The sequence below is a fragment of the Salminus brasiliensis genome, chromosome 14 (assembly GCF_030463535.1).
Source record: "Salminus brasiliensis chromosome 14, fSalBra1.hap2, whole genome shotgun sequence".
Taxonomy (NCBI): domain Eukaryota; kingdom Metazoa; phylum Chordata; class Actinopteri; order Characiformes; family Bryconidae; genus Salminus; species Salminus brasiliensis.
In genome coordinates this window covers 28,714,452-28,737,918 of record NC_132891.1, presented here as the reverse complement: position 1 = coordinate 28,737,918, position 23,467 = coordinate 28,714,452, and the positions used below count along the sequence as shown (strand labels likewise).

Sequence of the window (23,467 nt, the reverse complement as noted above, 5' to 3'; positions counted from 1 at the left end):
GTTCTTTTCAAATTATGCTTACGTGAAATGCATTTCCGGCCTTCGTTGAAGCTCCCTAGGTTAAGCTATGCATTTTTTTCTTCAGTAATGTTGATGTACAAACAGTATTTGATGGAAATGTGTATGAATTACCTGAAGTTACCTATATTTTCATTTTAGGATGTGAGCAAGCAAGTCAACATTTATAAAACTGAATATATTTAATGATTTATTTTTTAGTTAATTTATTTAATCACTAGACTTGCCAACTAAAGTCACTATTTCTGTCAGCCGCACAATTATCATAACAGTATGAACATTCTAAGATAAGTCAACTGATATGTGAGTAGAATGTTTAGGTGATGCTGGACTGCTGCACTAATCCACAGTCGTATCAAAATGTTATGAGCACATAACACATAAACACTCTCTGTCCACTCTATTAGACACTCCTACCTAGTTGATCAAACTCATAGATGTAAATTCAGAGGTGGAAGCTCATCTGTTGCTGCACAGTTTGTGTTGATCCCAAATACTATCTGCTCTGTGGTGGTCCTGTGGGGTCCTGGCCAATGAGAAACAGTGTAGAAGGAGGCTAAGGAAGTATGCAGAGAAACAGATGGACTACAGACTGGAATTACAGAATCACAAAGTGCTCCTACATGGTCAGTAGAGCTGATATAATGGGCAGAGTTTCTCCAAACCAGGGGTGGTTGTAATATTCTGGCTGTGTTTATCCGCATTTTATTTACTTTAATGCCTACAGATATAAATGACTGGATTTTAGAATTGTAATGCTGGTCCAGGTGGATTACAGTTAATGCAGGTGTATATAATGTTTGCTATCAAGAAAGCTGCAGCTGTGCTGTCTGTTCAATCTTCACATGGCTGGCTTTGTAGAGTGGACTGAATTGTTTTCACTGCAGGCGGTTCTCACCCCTCCGCTTATACCCCTCATTGCTCACTAGCAGCTCAATACAGAGAGCTAACAGATAACAGAAGGGAAGTACAGATAATATGGGGGAAGTATTTTATTTGACTTTCCATTACCCCAGTGTAATGACCACTAGGTGCCTTCAGGTAAAGGTTAGATGGAAAAACACTGGTTCTTTAGACTGCTTCATTTTGATTTGATTTTACATCTGCAAAACAGGCTCCAATACAGAGCTGCAGAAATCTTCTTCAGTAGTATTTGGAGGCATTTCATTCTCTGAAATGGGATACAGGGCTGATAAACGCCTGCCAGTCTGAAACCCTATCTTCCTTAAGAGGAGCTGTCAGTCACTGGCTGTGACCCATTTTTCCATTTGATCCATCATGCCAAAGCATTCAATTAGCACTGACATTGGAAGTTTGATGTCTTTATGTTTTGCTCGGAAAATGGATTCAGAATTCTCCTTAAAAATACCTAGTAAAGAAATGATTACAGGAATAATGTTTAATAAGAAAATCTAAGCACTTAGTGTCCCAGGCCTTGTGAAATCTACAGACAAAACCTAGATTTGCTACCCTTTTTTTTCTTTCCTGTTTTCCTTGCTGCTTCCCTTGTCAAGAATATGACAGCTGAGGTTTAGGTCTGCAAGCCAGTGCACAGTGAACTGCTCTTCACCAGTGCTTTGCATTGAAGCATTTAGGCTGTTAAGAAACAGAAAAGACGCTCTGTGGGAAAGTGCTGTGACATGACCCTGTTGTATGCCCCCTAGATTAAACAATTTCTCTGGGCCTCTCTGCTGGAGTGAAAGGCTGCCTGGGGTGACGACAGCAGGCTGCCAATCTCCTGTCAGCTCGGCCCGCTGGACGAGATTGGGCCTCCGAAGCTGCAGCTCTGTTTCGGTCACCCCATCAGCTGTGGGTTAACCACCAGCACCACCTCACATGGTTTAGACACTGAAGTCACTAATAATGTGACCACAATGATTATTAGCAACTGACACAGCTGTCAGGGGAGGTGTCAGTACATAAAATGCATTGTGGTATTCATCAAGGCACAGAGTTTGGCTTTTGAAAAAGGCACTGAATGTTCGGCACTATTGAATTGGAGCTGCTGGCAAGGTTTGTTGTGTGGGCTTGGCTGGCTTTGTAATCCGAGGTGGCGTTTTTAATATTCAAGCTAAGGAATAAAGATGTTTCAGTGAATGAACTTGCTCTGCCTGACCGTTTCATTAAAACTCCTTGCTTGTTTACCTTGAGCAAGTGAGTTGTCATTCGGAATTGAAAGATTAAAGAAATGCTCTTCTTTCTGCCTTGGCTCCTAGATGACAGAATGGTCACATACCCTCAGAAGTGGTTGTTTGAAATGAGCTAGACGCTGGAGGCTGGTGGATGAATTTTAATGTCATTTGCTCTCAAACTCAAAGGCGGCTCAAGAGGCGAGCCCACGGAGAGGCCTCTTCACCCGCGAGATGGCAGATGCACATACACATAAGAGCGCACGTCGATAAACGTGTACAGTCTCTGCGCTAAATGGACAATCCATTGACTGGCCACACCACACAGCTGCTGAAGTGGCTTCGTGTTCTCCATGGCCTGCAGTCTTGTCAAGCTCTCCATATCCCACTGAATTATAAACACGCTCACAATTGGACCCAAGAGGCTTTCACACCACAAACAGTGTCAATAGGGTCATATGACTAGGCCCCTCTCCCTATGCTCCCGGTCGTGCTTACCAAGCCGAAGTGAAAACATGCAGGTCGCTGGAGGTTGATTCATTTGCGGCACTCAGAGTCCTGCTCATCTATCTCGCAGTCGACCAGGAATAGACTTTTGGCCCAGATTCTCCGTTGGGCTTTGTCCCGAAGGCAGCGCTGGCAAAAATCCAATACCCCTCCCTCAATCAAATCTTAATTCCTCATTTCAGTGCTTGAGTACTGGGTATTGTTTTAATTCTCGTTCATTACCGGATTTCCAATAATAGAGAAAAACTCAGAAGCAATTCTACAATCGAAATAAACAGCAGTGGAAAATTGCGAATGCTGGGTTGAACGATTCAAAGAAGGTTCGAAATGACGCTCTTGTGGCTGAATGCAGTCAGATCCTCACAGCAATGCTCAAAAATCTAGCAGAAAGTCTCCCCTGGACAGGAGAGACAGTTACTCCTGCAAAAGCAAAATAGACTAAATATCCTTAATTTCAAGAAGAAACAATGAATGAGCAGATGTCCCAATACTTTTGTGCACGGGTGTTGACTGAATAGCAGACGGAGAGACATAGGATACAATATCAGGACACCTTTAGTGCACGCAATTAGGCCATGAACGGCCTGTTTTCACTGTTTGCGCTGCCTAATTAATGCATTTTGCAACGTGAATAGACACTTCACATCCAGCATTTTACAAGGCATACAGGAAGAACTTCCACCCACACTCGTCTCACACAGCCTTTACCTCTTCTGTGTTACTTTTTAATAGCTGGGTGAGATTCACACATAACGCAGGAATTAGAGAGCCGCATGAGAGAAGAAGCACTAGGTGAGGTAATATCACATAGGTTTTCCTACATTCATAATAGACGAGTCTCCAGTAACTCCACTGTTTATTTGTGTTCATGAGAAGGATAGTCTAATTAGCTGAGGTAACTCCGCTGCATTCACTGCATTCACTGACATGATCAGGAGTTATCTGGGGTTGGAGCTATTTGGGGTTGGAGTTATTGTGCTCAAGGGCATGACAGTAGTAGTCAGAGAGAGAGAACAAAGACGTTAGGCTCCTGCATCCCTCTCCTGAAAATGCCTGGACACCGGCAACTTTGGCAGTGGATTGCATTCTGTTACTCTCCATTTGGAATATTAGTGGTGTAATCTCATGTTTATTTCTAGCCTTATCTTGTCAGGTTCCACTAAGCTACTCGACAAGTCTTTTAACAGTCTCACAAAACACCACAAATGCACAGAAACACAAGCTGTGGTGACACTCTACTACTCTGCCTTTTGCGAACATCATGTAATTGAATGAATTTAGCAAAATAATTAGTACAAAAGATGAAGAGGTTCTAGGGTGCTATGAACATGAAAATGTTGAATGCTGAATTGAATTGCCTTTTCTGTAAAGATTTACCATCGTTTTTCCTGCAGTGGTTCTGATGAAAGAGAGCACTGGCACAGAGGTGAAATGCCTCACATTCATAAGCACATAAATGCATCTTCAAACCCCTGTAGAGCAGAGTACATTAAATTCTCTAACTGTGATCTATTTACTGCTGTAAACAAGGCACTAATGCACTACTGGATATCCGTTCAAATGCTTGTAGATACTTGCTCATCCAGTATGTTTTCCATAATCAAGGGTATTATCTTTTATTCACAGATATAGTATATATGCATTAGCGGATGTAAGTATATACTAGGGGTAACTTTCTGTTTAATGCTATATCAATATATCTGTATCTATATTTAGATTTGAATTGGAAGAGGGTTCAAACTGCACTTCACCTTAAATGTGCACTTTCATTATGCTCTTATGACTTAAAGCAGCATTATGCGAGCACTGGTCTTGCTCCTGGGCTCCCCTACAGTCAGAAAGTGGAGTGTACGCTTTGAGGCACCCCTTAAGAAGGACATTCATGCATTTCTGGACTTTTGAGTGACCGAACTGTCATTGAAAGTGAAAGAAGCATGTGGACTGTCGTGGTAGAGTACGACCTGAAACATACTTCATCCAAAGACTGAATGTTTGTGCATGCGGGCAGGCAAACTGGGCAAATCGAAAAACTGTCAACTTGTCTTGTACCACCAGTTCTTAGGTTGAGTATGTTTCTGGCCTAATTTTACAGCATTTTACACTAATGTGACTCAGGTTACAATTACATGTTACTGTGCCCACACGCCCACTGTGTGTCAAAAAGACTTACTGAGTGGCAGCGTTAGCGTTCAGTGTAAATGCCGTTAACACAAAAACGAGAACGCTCTGTTAAGCGACTCACTGTACAAACAGATTCAGCGGGAATTCTGAGAAAGAGAAGAGAAGAGAAAATAAGGTATTGCTGCAATTTGCAGAAACAACTGGAGTCCAGGCTCCAAAACGTGTGGGAGCTTACTGAGTGGTGAAGTCACACTCTGAAAACAGGTGGGGAAAAAAAACAACCCACTGCAGTTGAGAATGCAGCGACATGCTCAGTTCAAGTAAGAGGGAAAGCAAGCAAACCTGTAGTGAGTGCGCCTGAAAACAGTGGAAAACACTCCTAAGACTCCTAGACTTTGTGCTCTTAGATATGAGGCGTTATCATGTAAACAGGTGTAATTTGAGCCTCAGTTAGCTGGACGTTCCTGGCTACACATCGCTGGCCATGGACCATTCGGATGGATTGCCATCGAGTTCAACTTCCTTTAACCAGATAATTGCTTCAGTGCCGGTTTGGTCACTTTCCCTAATAAGCACAGATTGTGGCCGTGTTCCAGAGGAAACGCGACATCAATGTAGGGGTGGGCAATATGATATATTATATTTTATATTGGGATCATTTTTGTTTTTACTTTTTACTGTGAACACAATATATTTTTCTAAGCATATTGCGGATATCATCAATGCTTAAAGAGAACTGATCAACTGCACATTACATTACAAACAGTGTAAATAGGTTCATTTAATTAGATGAAGTGCAGCACATTTCTATAAATGCGGGAGAGTATTTGAATAGTATCCAATGCATTTTTTCCTGCGATCACGTGTAGCATGATTAATATTGTGCGTCCTATAAATGTCTTTACGCATCGTTATATAATATTTTTACCATATCGGCCAGCTCTATGTCAATGCATATCCTCTATTACAATGTTCTTGTTACAGTATTAAAAACAAAGCTCTGACTATGCTAACGTTGTGTTGATTCTGTGTGAGCCGTTGTGGCGCCTGGCTGTAAACCAGCCAATCACATGATTCATTATTTAAGAAAAACCAGCAGGTTTAATTAAAGCTGAGCTTAAGATGAATCTAAAGGTTATGTCTGTGGAGTGGGTTTGTGTTGTGCTAATGAAAAATAACTGAGAGCATCAACTGTTCCTTCAGGAATTCATATTCAGCTACATCCCTTAAAACATAGACTTCTAGCACAGTAGCCTGACATCGCCAAAACAAATGCTTCATCCCAAATTGGGAAAATCGAAACATTGGCCGGATCAACTACCTGCTGACACGGATCATCCTAAAATAAATATTGAGTTTGTTCCCCCATTTCTGCAGTAACAGCTTCTACTCTTCTGGGAAAGCTTGGAACTAGATGCTGGAACATTGCCGAGAGGATTTGATAGCATTTAGCCACAATGGCATTCGTGAGGTTTTGGTGCTGATGTTGGATTCATCTCACATGTATCTGATATATTTGGATCATTTCAGACAATTCAGTTCCATGCCTCCACAGCTTAATTCTGGGGGCTTTGTACCTCATCCAACTCACTGGGCCTTATAGACTCATACTGCTGCACGTGGGCACCCCATTATATCAGGCTGCAGACTGTGTGTCAGCAATGCAACTTTGAGTTGGCTGAATTCACAAAAGTGTCCCGAAAATGACCCAAAAATGATTAAGCAAATCATTCCGAGTGTAGTTGAAGACGCTGCCTGAGAACATGAGGGCTCAAGGGACAAGCTGCACGACCTCAAAACGTCTGCAAAACGGTCTCGACGTACCCCTCCGCACATTCATCTCTTAATAATAATTTGACTACTTAATAAGGGTGCTCTCCGTACTCCTCCACAGCCTCGGTGTGTTCGCATAATTCATGGGGCAGAAATCATGGCCGCGGTAGGAAGAACCTCGCCTCTTCGAGTTTTGCGAGGGCAGGCGAGCAGTCGTTCCTTCAACTTGGTGCGTGTTGGCTGTAAGATGGGTGGGGGGATGGCAAAGTAGAGCCGCACGGATTGGGGACTTCTAAAGTACTGCTTCTTTTAATGCTAGCTATATTTCTCAGGTCATCGTGTGGACGCTGTAAATGAATCAGATTAGAAACGAGTGAATTGTCCGTAGGTCGGGAAGCGTGCTCTCCCTTGAAGAGAGCTGGAGCGTAGCTGCTGTGGAGAGCGCGAGGGGACGGCGCACACACACACGCGCTCACTCATTATCACTGCGCCCGCTGTTGGAGTTGGAGAGGCTGAGGCACAGACACGTTAATGTAGCAGCATGACCAGAGGCACAGTCTCGCTGCCTTCAGCGACACTTCAGCTTAGTTTGTAAAGCTTTAGAGGAGGGTAGTCGTCGAGCTCGGCACGGATGCTTCGCTGAAGACGCACCGAGAAACAGCGTCAGGAGGAAGGAAGGAAGGAAGAGGAGGAGGAGGAGAAGGAGGAGGAGTAGCAGCAGCAGCAGCAGCCTACCTGAGGGGGGAACCGAGCGCGAGACCTGTGGAAGTTGTTGCTACGCGCTGGCTGGAGGAGGGGGGTCAATCTTAGAAGAATGCCGGGGAACAGGGTGACCCACGACTGCGTGGCTTGGCTCATCGGCGCAGCGGTGCTCGTGGCGGCGCAGAACGACACGGAGCCCATCGTCCTGGAGGGAAAGTGCCTGGTGGTGTGCGACTCCAACCCGGCCACGGAGCGGAGAGGCTCCTCGTCCCCGCTCGGAATCTCCGTGCGCGCCGCCAACTCCAAGGTCGCCTTCTCGGCCGTGAGGAGCAACAACCACGAGCCGTCGGAAATGAGCAACAAAACCAGGATCATATACTTCGACCAGGTGAGGCGGCTCGAGTTCCTGCTCTTTTTAGACAAGACTAAAAAGTTGGGACAGGTAGAAACGTGCGTGTGATGGCACACAAGACTGTAAGCCAGCTCAGGAGCTAACTGTAGAAGTTAGGAGGTTTTTTTTTTTTTTTACCTCGACAGGTCAGAAACACGTCTGCATGAGTATTTTCTGACAGGAAAAATAACGCAAGCACGTGTGAAAGTCTATGAATTTGTTAAATTAGGCTAAATCCTGGCTTATTAGTATATATTTATGTATGTGTGGATATAGCTAGCTATATATGTGTCAGATATCCAGGTAAGAAAGGAGCCCTGATGTAGCTGGATGTATCCAGCTAGTGCAGCCAGACAAAGGCGACACATTTCTGACATCTGCATCTGCTCTGCTCGTTCATATGACTCAATCTCAATCTACGTCTAATAGAACTTATCTATATATCTAATATAAAGCTACGAAGCTTTTCATTGTTAGCTTATTATCCAGGTTTAGGTCTGCAGAACATCTGCACAACATTTCCCCTTGGATCAACATCATACTGACGTGCTTCAGTCTGGGTTCACAACAAACTGACAACCCACAGCCATTCTCTATAAGTGTGACCGTTTCATCAAGTAAGGGTCTTAGATTGGCATTAATTCAGGATTATTAACACTGATGTAGTTACATTTGAGGTTATAAGCACTGAATCCGTGACTTTATCAGACATAAACACTGATGGAATTACAATAAAGCATCCAGTTGTGGATGACTACAGCCTGTGCCTTTATAACTGCATGTTAATTGTTGTGCAGGGTCATAAATAGTTTTGATAAATGAATATATATAAATGTACATACGTATTGTCCTTTATGCACAATGTAGACATAAATGCACAAGTCAAAATCCATTTCACCACTTACACCAGAGTAAGGTAAGAATTGCAAAATGGGACAGAGCATTGCTTTAATGCAGGCTAGAAAAGGCTCGGTCCCCTGCGAAGACTGCAGTGTTCATTTCTGTGTGAATGGACTAGGGTAACTAATGTAGGATTTCATTAATCTCTGAGTATTTTAATTTAGGTGTTCATTCAGAACTGTAGGTGCTAATTCAACACTGGGGATTTCTGTCTGCACCCTGTCTACACAAAAGTCTGAACGCTCATCCTGAGGACTACTCCCCACTATATTGTGTACAACTGTGCCGCATGCAGTATTCAGCGTATTCAGTATTGTGCTCCGATACCTGGTTTATCACTTTTATGTATTATGCATGTCTGAGTCTGAGCCCTAACCCTAACTCTACAGCACACTGAGACTTGTCCTGGCTGCCTTCACTGTATACGTTGCACATCTGGCTTCTGTAGTCTCTTTGCTTCTGCCGCTCTGTCACGTCTGCTTACCTTGCTCACATATGTTGCTTTGGCTACTCCCACCTACTTGCTGCTGCCATTCACTAGTCACTCAGATCTATCACACACCAGTAGCTGGGGGCGCAGTCTGTCTGCACGTCTGAGTTCAAATGTGGTGTTTGAACTGACAGTGCCATGGAGAGCTGACTACATTTATTGATCGTGCACGGGTATTCAGTGATAGTCTTGTTCACTGGTGGGTTCATTAAATCCTGTATATCCGTAGTCTTTTTTTATTTTAATGTATGTGTGTCTCTTGTATGGCCCTATTTAGTTGTGGCCGTAGCATTGAAATATCCATAAATCATTCTCGCTGTCTGCCTGGCTACATACCTAGCCGCCTATTTATTTATCTTGTGTACCAGGAATATAATCTGAATATAAAATATAACTGTGATAGTTAGGTTTCTTAATCAAACATAAGGACCGCCTGTTTAGGAAACATTGAGGCATATAATTTAAGCAAGCCCAGAAACTGCAGGCTGAGTGACTTTGAGCACAGTGTTGAGTTCAAATCAGCAGGGTCTAATATGGGACATATTAGATATTGGATATGCCAGGTTGCTTTATTGCATTAATTTAAGATATGCAACCCTGGGTTAAAGTATTTCCTACATGACGATACACAGAATGAAATCCTTGAGGTCCTGAATTTGAGGGTTTTCTTGTAGGCCCTAAAGGTTATTCATACAGCCTAATTGAACAGTTGAGCAGATGGACCGTAGCATATATTAACTGTTCAAGATGCAGTGTGTTAAACCACACACCGGTATACCTCTCTCCCTTACGTGCCTCTTGTGATCTCTCTCTTATCTGTACTTCTGCAAAGACAGCACTAATAGCTGTACATTGGGATGCATGACACAAGCTAAAACTGGCTTCTTTTCTGTTGAGATGCGCTCTGTATAGGCTGCCCTTGAGGACCTCTTATTCCCTACTCATTACTTTGGCTGTTGGGGCAGGGGGGGAGGCTATGAAAGAAGGTAGCTTGACCATCTGCTCTCGGCCCCTAGTTTCTGCAAACCTTGACGCACACACTCCCGGCCAGCGAACCAGTCATGCAGCCGGCTGGGCTGTTTTCACCCTCTGTTCAGCCTGTGGATTAAGGCCTCTTGAGGCATTTATGTAACTCTCTGGCGGTGGAGCAAGTGATGCTGGCCCTTCTACATATTGTTTGAGAGTTCTGTGGATGCCAGTTATGCTCCCAATGGGACCGGCTCTGGTGCAGATGCTCCTTAATCTTCTCATGCACTTGCTGGCTAGGTTTGGACAGGACTATAGTGTGTCCACTTGTGAGGTATCTGGAGCTCCTAGATATGCCCATGGCAGCCGAGCATGTCTTATCTGTGTCCCAGGATGGTTAGGGGAGAAAAGAACTGTTTTTGGTTTTGGGTCAGGCCTGGTTTCAAAACTGAGAAACTGTTGGGATGTCTGTTTGATGAGATTTTTAAAGACTTTGTTGGTTTGTTTGTTTAGCCACTATGCATATTTGACCGTTTTGTATCATGCAAAGACTTTCTAATGCTCCATTGCTATAGAGGCAGCATATTTACTGAGAAAATGAATAAATGTGATAATAATCAGCATTAAAGCAGCAGCATGTATCATTTTTACCATGATTTTTTTTTTTACCTTAAAACACTTTCAAAATCATGTTGTTGCTGCCTTCCTTGTAATATGGAGAAAAACGCTACCGTCATCTAGTCCAGGCTAGGCCACTTGCTTCTTTCACTTTCAGAGATAGTACTGAATTTTCATGTCCTTTGGTGGTGTTTAACAGAGTAAATTACACTTCCTGTCTGAAGGGGGAGCCCGGGAGCATGAAATGCGAACAATTCATAGTGCTGCTTTAAGGTGTGCAATATTGCTACTGTTGTTTTTGTGGTCCCCATTGCTGTATTTTAGCGGAACAACTGCATTTTCACAGTTTTTTATTTAGCTCTGGTTTTGCAAGGCCTTTCCTTAATGTTAGCTTGTTATTGGTCCAAGCACCTTTACAGTTCACAGTAAAGTTTACAGTGCTGTTCTTACACACTCCGTCCACACATTAAGACTATCAGTATAACAAAATTGCCATACTGAAAACGATCTGTCATGGAAGACCCAGAATTCCCAGAATGTATAACCAGCATCACATTATTACTATTAAGAAGTTACATTTTTGAGGTCATAGTATAAGATAATAAGGTGTAAAATCGCAGCTTTGGCACATGTGAGTGTGAACTCTGCACAAGGCTACAGTGAATGTATCAGCAAGCATGACTACTCATACTCAACTGTTTTCATTTAGTTTTTTAAAACTGACAGTACATTTTCCTAGTGGCGGAAGGTCAGTACCTTCCTATTTTAAAGCCTCAAATGAATTGTTACTTTTATAAAAACAATTATTGGTAAAAGATAAAAAAAAAATTAATTGACATTTAAAAAAATTATTATTATTATTATTATTATTATTATTATTATTATTATTATTAACCTGCCTGTAAAATGTACATTTCTGTAAAATGTCATAAAATAATAACAATAACAAATTAAATTAAGTCAATAAAGCATTGCTGTTCATCGAGTAATCTACACTTCATACACTAAACTTCATAATTCATATCCATAATAAAACTGCACTTCATGCAGACACTTGGTAAAGGTTGGATTCTACTTTCTACAGCCAGAGACACTAATCAGTTTTTACCAAGTAATAATCCAGGGTAAAATGAGGTTTTCCTGCTGTGTGGTTGAACAGGACGAAACAAAATGCCAGGACTTTAACAGCTTCTAGTGTGGCTTAGCCAGACGTATTTTAGTTTTGCTAGACAGCAGATTTTACACCATCCCTCTGATTCATATTTGCTAACCACAGTCATTTTCCTAATTTGTTCTGCTGTGAGTAACTAGGCAAGTCTTTAAGTCTGCACTTCAAGTCAGAGAAATAGCCGTTTGTGACAATAGTAAGTCTAGAGTGTGGAGGCGGTACAGCAACTTCTTTTTTTCTGTCCAAAATGGGTGTGAAAATATGCTTTCACCAGTAGATTCTAAATGTCACACCCCCGTTGCACTTCTTCTTCGACGGCACTGTAATCTTTGTCCACTAAAATTGCAAATGGTTGCTGATTTGTTTGCGACAAACCAAATAAATAATATGCTGTTACCTTGCACTACCACCAGCAGGAAAATCCAGCACCAAGTATTATACTGTCCATGCATTTTTTTTTTTTTTTTGCCTTAATACAATATTGTGCTAACATCATAAACCATAACAGAAACTCAAGTAGTATATAAATAAAAAATATGTGATATTTGAAAGATTAGGCACTGCTGGCTATTTCTTTCTATTTTAGAGTGAAAAAAGGAAAAGGAACAGCATGTAAAAGTCTGGCCACCAAAGAGATTTGATCTCTCCGATAACTTTTACCAGGGTCCAAGACCTTAATTAGCTTGTTAGGGCTATGGATTTTTGCAGTCATCATTAGGAAAGCCCAGGCTATTCAAATTTCGAAGCTTTATAAATACTATGACTAGGGCAACAATGAATCACTAAAATCAACTAATTTTATTATTATTTATCGATTTGTTGTGTTGCACGATTTATGTGTCACTCGCCTTGTCATATCGTCACCTGTAGCGCTATGTCTATGCTGGAAAAACTAAATAAATAAGAGCGTCTTGAACGAAGCGAGCCGGAGTGGAGGCATAATCTTCAAAATAAATTTAACATCAAGAAGTAAATACATTCCATAAAATAAAAGAAGAAAAGAAGGTTCGGCTTAAATCCTCAAAAGTGTGGGAGCACAGTCACTACAGTATCTCAAGTTTGTTTAGTTTTGAAGTGAGAAAACTTAACGGTGCACTCATGCTATGTGAACCGGTACAGCGCGGCAAATGCTGTTTTTTGCTTGTTAACTGGACAATGACAGTGTGTGTGTGTGTGTGTGTGTGTGTGATACTTTTATTATCTGTTTAATTCGCTTAAGCAGTGTTTAAATGTGCTTTATAAAAACATGTAACTTGTACACAATGGTGGTAATTATTATTTATTAAAATTATTAATGATTAAGCATCAAGTTTGAAATATAAGAGAAGACACTACATATCACCCTGTCTCACTCCTCACTCCAACACAATGCAGTGTTTGCATCAGCGATGCACTTATTTTTCTTTATTATTTAATGTATTTAAATTTTAATTTATAAATAAATTTGAAAAATAAATTTTAAAATGTACTAATTTAATCTATTATTATTGAATTATTGTACACACTTGTTTGCTCTGTTATCCAATTTTCTATTAATAAATAAAGACATGGAAATGTATTTTTAATCCGATTCATCAATTAATCAAAAAATAATTGACAGATTAATCAATTATTCAAATAATCTTCAAACCTTCAAACCAACAATCAGCAGCCATTGACCTCTCTAAACAGCTGCTAAATACTCAGAAATATGTAATGTAGCAGATTTAGTGGCAGTGCACTGTTCTATTGTGCAGCGACGCCTGCACAGAAATGACCTTCATTACAAAGTCATGAGAAGAATGACCTTTCATGCATTCTCACCACAACATTCAAACATCCAAACATCCTTTAGGAAGTCCTCTGGGCTAAAGTATTTCAAAGAGGGCTTTTTGGCTGAAATGAGCAAAGGAATGTTTAGAGAAAATCGGGACAGTGTTTCATGAAAAGAACACAACTCCAACTGATTGTGTTGTAGCTAGTGGCATGCAGAACATTTCACTAGTAGAGGGAATTCATCACATTGTCTATAAAAAAGCTTATGATGAAAAGAGGATGGCTTCTACAGCAAGGTAATGTTCCTAAACATATCTCAAAATCCACAATGAACTACCTCAAGAGCAGAAAGCTGCAGGCTTTGCTATGTCCCTCACAGGCCCTGTCTTAAACACCAATGAAAAGTTGTGGATAGACCCTAAAAGTGCAGTGCAGAAAGACAGTGCAAGAATCCCTCAGAACTAGCAGCCTTTTTCTCAAGGAGGAATCCCCCAAACAAGAACTGAAAGCTACAAAGCGCTAATAAGCGATGATGCTTGCCAAAGGGGGAGTAACTAAGTACTGACCATTCAGGATGTCCGCACTTTTGCTTTGGGCCTTTCTTGTTATTTTAATCTGTAAAAGATGGAAATAAAAAAAAGAATCTTTCTTAAATGATTAAAAAATGTGTAATTTTCAAATGTATTTTTTTCAGGTAATCTTGTGTTCACATGACACTGTAATTCACACATTCACATGCCACTGTAAATATATAAAAGCATTTTTTTTTTTTACTGTAGGGTTTAGTCTTACTGAAATAACATGTATTCTAAAAGGTCAGATATACGGCACAGTATGACAGGTGAAAGCAACGCAAAAAATGAGCCTTGGGCAATGTTGATCAAATTCAGCATTTTATTAGGGCTGCACAATATACTGTTTCGGCATCGTCATCACAGCATGGGCATGTAGTTACATTGCAATGTGCAACAGTTACATTGCAGGACATGTCATGTAAGGCCAATTTAATAAAAGATACTATTATTTATTTATTTTGGTATTTTGAATGGTTCTTTCAGGACAGTCTGAAGCACTCAGCAAATAAAAACAATATTTTTGTCTATTAATATTGCTACAGTAGTGTGACAGCAATACTGATATACCAGTATGGACCATATTTGGCCCAGCACTACAAAAAAAATAAGGCAAAGTCCTTAAAATCCTACTTCTCAGTTCAGAAAGGAAAGCTTTTTAGGTTTGAGGTGCTTTGTAGTCTAAAAGTGGCACAATAAAGAGGGTGAGACAAAATCCCATGGGGCCTTAAAGACAATGGAGTCAGAACAATCAAAATATCTCCTTTCTTCATGCAGCCATGTTGCAGGACCATAAGGAGCTCGAGGAGGAAGGAAACATGGCACAGTCAGTACAAAGTGCTAGTTCAAATTGGATAGTCCTTGCTTTTAAATCTTGTCCAGCTTCTTCAGGAATGTTGGAACACCAAGAGGTTCACTATTCTAGTGATGTCGATGATTTTGAATGTATGAATGTCTTTGACCATTCGTTTCACCATGTTTTCTCATATGATCTCTATATAACACATCCAGTGCCATTAGTATGTGGCATATCACAAGCCTGTATTTACATTCTGTGCCAGTAGAATTTACCTCACACACAGTTGCTTTGTTGGGAATAATTGATCCAGCGTCACAAGACTGGTCCGGACTGTGCCCATCGTCAAAATAGCTATGAGGATGACTCACTCATTTAGATTGAGCGAAGAAATCCTGATTATTCTTTGACTGCAGTGGAGCATGACAGCAAGGAAATCCTTTGCTATGCACGAGTGCATGTATGAATCAAGTCTATTCCCATCTCATGCTGATATTTTCAGGGCTTTTAGTTTGCATCCGGAAAAAAAAACACAAAAGAGAAATGTACTGTGGCTGAGATATTTCTTCATAATGGCATTTGCTAAATTCTTAGTTAATTTCATGCCTTGATACCTCTAAAATATTTCTCCCCCTACAGGTTCTCGTCAACATAGGAAACTATTTCACTTTGGAATCTGTATTTCTGTCTCCTCGGAAAGGCATCTACAGCTTTAACTTCCACGTTATCAAAGTATACCAGAGCCAGACCATACAGGTGAGAATGAAACAATCAATATATAAAATAAACTATATATATATATATATATATATATATATATGTGTATATGTATATGTGTGTGTGTGTGTTTTGGGGGGGGCATTAGTCAATATGAGGATTTGTGCATGAATGTCATTTCAAGGCTACCCTAAAGAAAAAGTAGACAATCTACTTGCTACTACTTTTAGAGGCCAGGTCATTTTACCACAAAGGGTAGATCTTCTAGGACAAGCCTTTGATGGATGAAGTTGCTAAGTGTCCCTTGCGCTTGATAAAGTCCAGCTGCACTTATTTGACCGTGATCTTAACTTTCTGTTCCTTTGTGTGGATTTGCCCTCCACTGTCTTTCAGGTGAACTTGATGCTAAATGGGAAACCGGTCATCTCAGCTTTTGCGGGCGATAAAGATGTCACGCGCGAGGCTGCTACCAACGGAGTTCTCCTCTACCTGGACAAGGAAGACAAGGTTTACCTGAAACTGGAGAAGGGAAATCTGGTGGGTGGGTGGCAGTACTCCACTTTCTCTGGCTTCCTCGTCTTTCCTCTGTGAAGTTGCGGCGAGCGGCTGCCACCTCCGCCGCAGGCCAGCAACTTATCGTCATTTTGTAACCAATCTGTCAGCATTAACTGGAAGTACCCGAACGGAGGCGTTCTTCCAGACGCTCATTAACTGTTGCCTAAAGGAAGAAAAAGGGACTGTTGGAGATATGCGGTGGCAACTAGATGTCCAGAAAGTATGTGCTCCCCTTTTCACGATGCAAAACCACATCTAGGAGACCGCTGCCAAGTCATTGTTGCCTTCATATATTTAGCAGATCCAGCAGAAGCATTTAGCAACTTTTAAGTTTAGAGATGTGGATTTACTTATTTATTTATTTATTTATTTATTTATTTTTTATCCCCATATGTGGTTCATAGTTGCCGGTTGCGACTGATTTCATCAGTCACTCGTTTGTGGGGTCAGTCTGTGTCGTTTATGGTTGAACATGCATTAAATGTTTGATATGCCAGCCAAGCACTGTACTGCTTTGGAGTGTTACAGGGGCACAGTGTCTCCATGTATTGTTTGCACAGCAAATGGATCTCTGTTTCAAAGAACATTGCGACACAAAAACACAGCAATACAGCACTTTACAGTGTATACTGTACCTAAGCTAACCCCAAGCTCTGCAGTAAATGTACAGTTATGTAGAGAAGGGTAATCAACCCTGACCTTGGAGATTGGACACTACAGAGCTACCAGAGGCATTTGCCTTCTTCAGGAGCAGTGTTAGATTAAAATTGCTTTAGTCAGTGATTCCAGTGCTACTAATAATGAACGAATGGGAATAGGCAATTGCCATGGTTCAGGTGGTATTGTGCTAATTGGTAGCTACTTGTTTTCCTTCTTTGTTAGGAACATTTACATGGTTACGTGGTATAGTTGACTGCTTCCTTTGAGAACAGACACTGGTAGTATATTCCCAGGAACAGATCTGTTACACTATCCCAGTGATAATCTTTCAACACTCTGTGATATCAGTGTGTTCTGGGAGTAATTACCGCCCCTTTCCTATTCTAAACATGACATTTCACTGTCTGTAGTGTCAGGTGTATTTAGTAAGGATGTGACAATTTCTGTATGTACCGAAAAGTTACATTTTAAACAGTGGATCATATTTAAACCTGTAGCGTTGATACACCCTTCGGCCTCTGTCAGCCACTGTCAAACAAGTCATCTGGGTGCAACCTATCAGAGTAAAGAGCGTGGGGTAAGAAAGGGTTTTATGTTTTGCGGCACCCACACTAAAATGACTGGGCTAAAAAAACCAAATATAAATTCTAGGGGCTGTAATTTTTGGTAGTTATTTTTTAAGAGGGCAGAGCGGCTGGCATTCAACATTTCCATGCAAATCATCAAAAATCAAACTGAATGTTGACCTTTAAATTGTAATAAAAATGTGCACATGAACATAAGCTGTGAATATGGTACAGATATTAATATGTAAAAAATTAGACACTTTTATCACATCAAGAAATTTAGAATTTTGTGTATCATTACACACGTACTGTGTATTAATCATATGTACTCTATTTACACTGGCTGTGACTGAAAGGAGTCTTGTTCTCAGTAGAATTGTGTTATGGAAGGTTAAACGATTTAACTGACCCATCAATGAGATAATGCATTTGATAATGACACTTGGACATATTTTCACAATACACATAACCGGTATCGCAATTTTCTTTTTTTGGGGGCTAAATATACACATCAATACCAGCATATTTCCAGTAGTTACAGTACTTAGCCATAGTTATTAATAGTACAAATAGTACTTAACTAGGATACACATTTAAGTCTGGTTGGTCCATGATTGCAGAAGCCCATAGCAGTTCAGCTAACACAGTTGGTGGTGGTTGGTGTAGAATAGTGGGTAACAAAACAGCTGTGGGGAATCTAGGGTTTCAAACACCACACTACACCAATTAGTGTACAGGTTTGTTTCAGTGGCCACTGATAGTGTTAGCCAATGTTCCTCTGTCCATAGCAAAACACTTTGGTATATATTTAATTTCACTGTATTTTCACAGAAATGATAAAAGCATTGTGGGAGACTTTAGTGCCTTCAAATTCACTCTGGAATTCCACCTTACACAATACATACTCTAGAAAATGGCAAACGTACATAATAGTGTCCTAGAATGCAAGTATGGGATCAATTTCTGTCACAGCCAGCATCTCTGCTGTATTTCACAATTACACCTTTCATCAAAGTGCTGTTTGCAGTCCCACTTTGGAAACAACACTGCTTGGTGGACACAATGGAAAAATACTGGCGCTAAACTGTTCGGTGGCCATCACTAAGTGTACACTTTACATAATAACAGCTTTTAACCGTTGACTTATGATAACAGATGATGGTTTTTCTGTTACTAAATGCAGCATCAAAATTATTAGTGGTTGCAATCAGTCATGTGAGATTAGGCTGTAATAGAGATTAGGCTGTAACATGCTAGAGTATTTCTGTAATGAATGATGAAACATTTTGAACAGAATTCTGCAGGTCTCCTTTAATCAATAAGCTCTAAGCTGTTTGTCAATAATGATTAATCATCCTATCAATAACAATAAGGATTTCACCATTGAATCAATCTAAAGCCATTAAAATACAGCCTGGATCTGATTTGGCTAGGCTTTATTAGGAGTACTATCCTTCAAAAGTTTGGAAACACAGTATCCAGAGAAGTTTTGAAAATGCAGAACCAGTTTGGCTTCAGATAAATTCAGAAAATGATTCAAATACACACCTGGGTCTAGTATTCTGACGTCTCTGAAGGCATTCATTCAGTGTGTGAACAATGTGCACCGATAACTAATTCACCGTCATTACGGTTGTAATGACTTGCGACAGCAGCAGTACTGTTGAGGTGCTAATGAGTTAAACTAAATCAGATGCTCGTCCATATGGAGGCAGTGTGGACATGTGATACATGGACTTAAGCATTATGTCACTGTAATCTATACTGCAACACCGTGACACAACAAAAAACAAGCAATTTGCTCAGTATTTGCATAGCTGATAATGTTACACAGCCAACAGAGTATCACATTGTTGTCCAGGCACACAGAAGAAGCTGCTTGTCACACCTTCAGTGGTGCTGACAGCTCAGTCTCACATTTGAAGAGACTGCTTTATTAGTAATGTATTGGCAGCAGCTGGCCGATCATGTTTGTCTGCAAGAGCTGCTTGATTTGTAGTCTGTGAGCATAGCGTTCAGCGGTGCTGGCATTTGAAATACCTCTAAACGATTATTTTGCCCTCCAAAGGAATTTCAAAAACCGTGACTTCGGTTTGCTTCAGTGCAGTATAATAAACGCACAGTGTGCATTTTTCACTTTCGTCAGTATACAGGCCTCCCTTTGTTCAGAAAGAAGTTAAGGAACTTGCGATGTTAAAGTTCAGAGAGAAAAGCGGATGCTCAGCTAGGCATGCCGCTTCAAGAAACAAAGGCTTTTGACTTGGCTTGGAGTTGCACATCTGTTGAAGTAAAGGCCCAGTAGATGATGCAGCACATTCAATAATGTGAGAAAAATGAGGTGGGAGGAAAAAAGCATTTTCTGACTTTCTGAATCGCTTATGATTAATATCAAGTGACTCATTCTCGTATTTATTTGTGTAAATAATCTCTCTAATGGAAAGTGGCTACTGCATATTGCTCCAATGTACTTGAAAGTCAAAGTTTGATGTTTAGGCCTAGATAATATTGTGCTCTGACAAACCGCGCTACTCTTCTTGAATGGCGAGTCGGTGGTGTGTCTGCCAGGCGTCATAAAGAGCTGCTGAGTTGTTTAGCTGGTCTGACTGTGAGTGCTGCGCTGAGTGGAGTGCTTTGCTTCACTTACTGTGTTATTGATTCGCGGTCAGCGTGGATGGATCATAGAAAGGAATGATATCGAAGCCTTACCATCCCTTTGGCAAATTGTCTGGCAAATCCGTTGGCAAGCTGACAAATAGTACTGAATGTGAAAGATGAGCTTCTGATGGACTCTGTCATTTATGAAACACTCTTAGAAATGTCCCTAAATAGTTCTTGGCTTGGCAAGTTCATTGGTATAGAATCTTCAGTATGTAAGTTCTTCATCTCATCTCAGACATGTCAAAGATGAGCCACTCAATGAAAGGTTCTTTAGGGGACCAAAAGTGCTTCTTTGCCTCACAAAGCACTTATTCTGTTTTTACGAGTGAAATTAAGTGAAATCTGAATATTGAAATATTGTAACCATGGCCTTTTCTCCCTCTCCACTGAGACAATATGCACTTGTATGCAAAAGGTTTGGCACCCCCGGCCAGATTGCATGGTTTGATTAGTTGAAGAAGGAAACTGCATTTTGCAAATGTGAATGTTCATATTTGATTCACTAAAAAGATGTGGCATGTGTAAAAGCTTGAATACTCCACTAAGTCAGAACTTAATACGCAGATATCACAGCTTGCCAATGCTTTGTAGGTAGCATTTGTATTCAGAAAGACTTGTGAAATGTTCTGAATGTTCACCAACTCGTCCTCGATGAACACTTCTAGATCAGCGCTATTATTGGGCTGTCCACCCAGTGTTCAAGTCAGAGACAATACAAAAGTTTCCATTTGTAAATTTAGTTCTTTGTCATAGGGGTTGCTTCTCCAGACAGTTTTCTTGGTCTTTCAGATCCTGTCTTGACTTCCACAGTTCCCCTTAAATTCTTCTTTTAATTCTGGACAGTGGAAACTGGAAGCTGGAAGCACTGTGATATCTTTTTATAGCTGTCCCCGCTTTGCAGCATCAATTAGCTTCAATTTCAGATCCTCAGACTGGTGCTTAAAGGACCCCAGAGTTGTTGAGTCTTAGAACAGGGCTTAAAGAGAATTTATCACACTCATCAGCTGACAATTCCTACCTGCCCTACTTAACCAGTCCTAACAAGTCAATTAAGGACTAATGAGTTAATTAGGTTCTGAGACTTCACAAGTGGAAGGGTCTCTTAAGTGTATTGTTTTCTATATCTAAAATAGTTTGCTGCAGAGTTTGTGTTTTCTTCTTTTTACTACAGAAAACAGCTTAATGTGTAATTTGGCCAGGAGTGCCGACACTTGCATACAGTTGGAAGTTTCTTGGTGGAATCTGAATAAGCCGTTGCTGTAGGCCCTCCAGGCACAGTGTTGTTGTTAATGTTGTTTGTGTCAGTTGTGATATTGGCAAAAAAAGTATTGAAGATATTATAAATGACTTTACTTCCTAAAGTCAAGAAAGATGATATTATGCACATGCCACTTCTTGCTTTTGAAATGATTGATTTTATTTTTTGTATTTCCACATTGTAATATATATTTTATTTATGTATTTCGTTTAATTTATTCTGAAAAAAATATAGATATAGATAGTGTATTTATATGGACATTATAGCAAGGATAGAAGTATGAACTGCTTGTCATGCTTGGGTAAAGGCTTTGTGAAATGTTCAAAAACGGCTCTGTTTTTTTGTCACCACAATATGTCGCCCACCAGCTCACTATTAGTTCCCTGATTTGGGCTCTGAACACAGCACAATGTTTGTATTCCAGCAGAGGATGAAAAAAGAAACTCTGCATTCCTATTACACCACCTGGATTGCCAGTAGAGTTGGCCCTTCTGTGACCGAGAGGGACTGTGACTGCGATGGTTCCAGTGTTTTTTGAAGAAGGGGATTTTGAGCCAGTGGACCTGCTTGTGTAAACAGCGCGGCGAATGCAGAGGGACACATATCTGCAGTCGTCAGGGGCGGCTTCAGCGATGCGGCAGATGGAAATGTATCGCCACAGAGTGCAGCCTGCCACTTTTTGTCCTTTAACACTCCCCCTTTCATCATTTGGATTTAGATTTTTCTTCACATTTCCAAAAGAGCCACACGAGAGCCAGCAAAAAACAGATATTTGATTGTGCAAAAACTGTAAAACAGCTGAGGATGAAATAAGGACGCATTAAACTAAACATGTCACTGAAATGTACTGCTACTGCAGTGCGCAAAATACAATGCGATAGGAAGCACTGCATTATTGCAAAGGGGACAGCAATCTGGTCCATGTAATCGATTCTACTGATTGTTGAAATGTATCTGACCACATGGTCGGATTGTGACTGACTTTTTTTTTTTTTTTCAAAAGGCCTTTAAGAGTCATTATGTGTTTCTGTCCAATTAAATCAAAGCATCTGTGATTAACTGTGGTCCCTGTTGATTTGACAGCCGGATCGGGCAGTCCGGGCTGCTCGAGGCAAAGTATAGACAAATTTTCTTTTGTATACCAATGTCCAGCTGCTTTCATACTGTAGAGCCTGGAGGGACAGGGAGGAGAATCCATACACTGTAATTGTGCTGAGACCTCAGGTTCCAGAAGGCAGCAGGCTAACCATCATTCCATCTTAAGATTGGAGAAAAAAGATGATGCTGGTCTGGGCTTCGTGAGATCACGCTGCAATTTTGAGCAATATATTATAATAATTCTTTATGAAGAGGCTACATCATTCTCAACACCATTAATAGACATATTATAATACAGCAGGTAGTCCTGGGGTTGTGGGTTCAGTCCTTGCTCCAGTCACTGTGGGTTAAGCTGGCCATGCTAAGTTCCCCACAGGTGTCAGTGAATGGTTGTGTGTGGTGCTCTGCTATGGATTGTTGCCCTGTCAAGGGAATATTCCTTGGGAAGGACCACACCCCAAACTCGTCCCACTGGCCCTCAAGCCCCTTATTTACCCCAGTTCAGTTCAGTGTCGAGCAAACGTAGCACCCACCTCCATCACTTCTCCTTTTCTTCCATCACTCACCAAACCAACAGTGGTCCGGCTGCAGACCACATGCAGACCACAGGAAAGCTGACTTGAACTTCAAGTCAAATGTATTCAGAGTCTGCCTTCCCGTTCCATCTCAGGGTGTGGTCCACACAAGCAAATTTGGACATACTGGGCCAAAATATTCTATTTATACTTCACAATAATGTATAAGAACATTGTTCACAGTGCTAACAGCTCCTTTAAACCACTATGAATACTGTTAGTCCACACATAATATATACGTTTTATTATTAGTGCCCCATGAAGAGGGAGCCCTCGCTGGTTACCCTTAAATGATGAACCGATAAAGAGGAAACTGCTTCTCTTCATTCAAGCAATTCTATCTCTGTTGGTTTCTTTCTTTTAGATCTTGCCCTGACTTCCACAGTTCCCCTTAACTGCCCTTTCCAGACATTTCTGACAGTATAAACTGTGAGCTGGAAGCGCTTTGATATCTTTTTACATTTACATTTAAGG

At 40.8% G+C, this 23,467-nt stretch overlaps 1 protein-coding gene across 1 annotated transcript; it reads left to right on the top strand.

The window, feature by feature from the left end:
* Positions 1 to 6,741: 6,741 nt before the first annotated feature.
* cbln4 (cerebellin 4 precursor) lies at positions 6,742 to 22,387 on the top strand. Its single transcript, XM_072697221.1, has 3 exons — positions 6,742 to 7,638; positions 15,546 to 15,662; positions 16,017 to 22,387. Exons 1-3 carry the CDS (start codon positions 7,363 to 7,365, stop codon positions 16,212 to 16,214), a joined length of 591 nt encoding a protein of 196 aa, XP_072553322.1. The 5' UTR covers positions 6,742 to 7,362; the 3' UTR covers positions 16,215 to 22,387.
* The last annotated feature ends 1,080 nt before the right edge of the window (positions 22,388 to 23,467 follow it).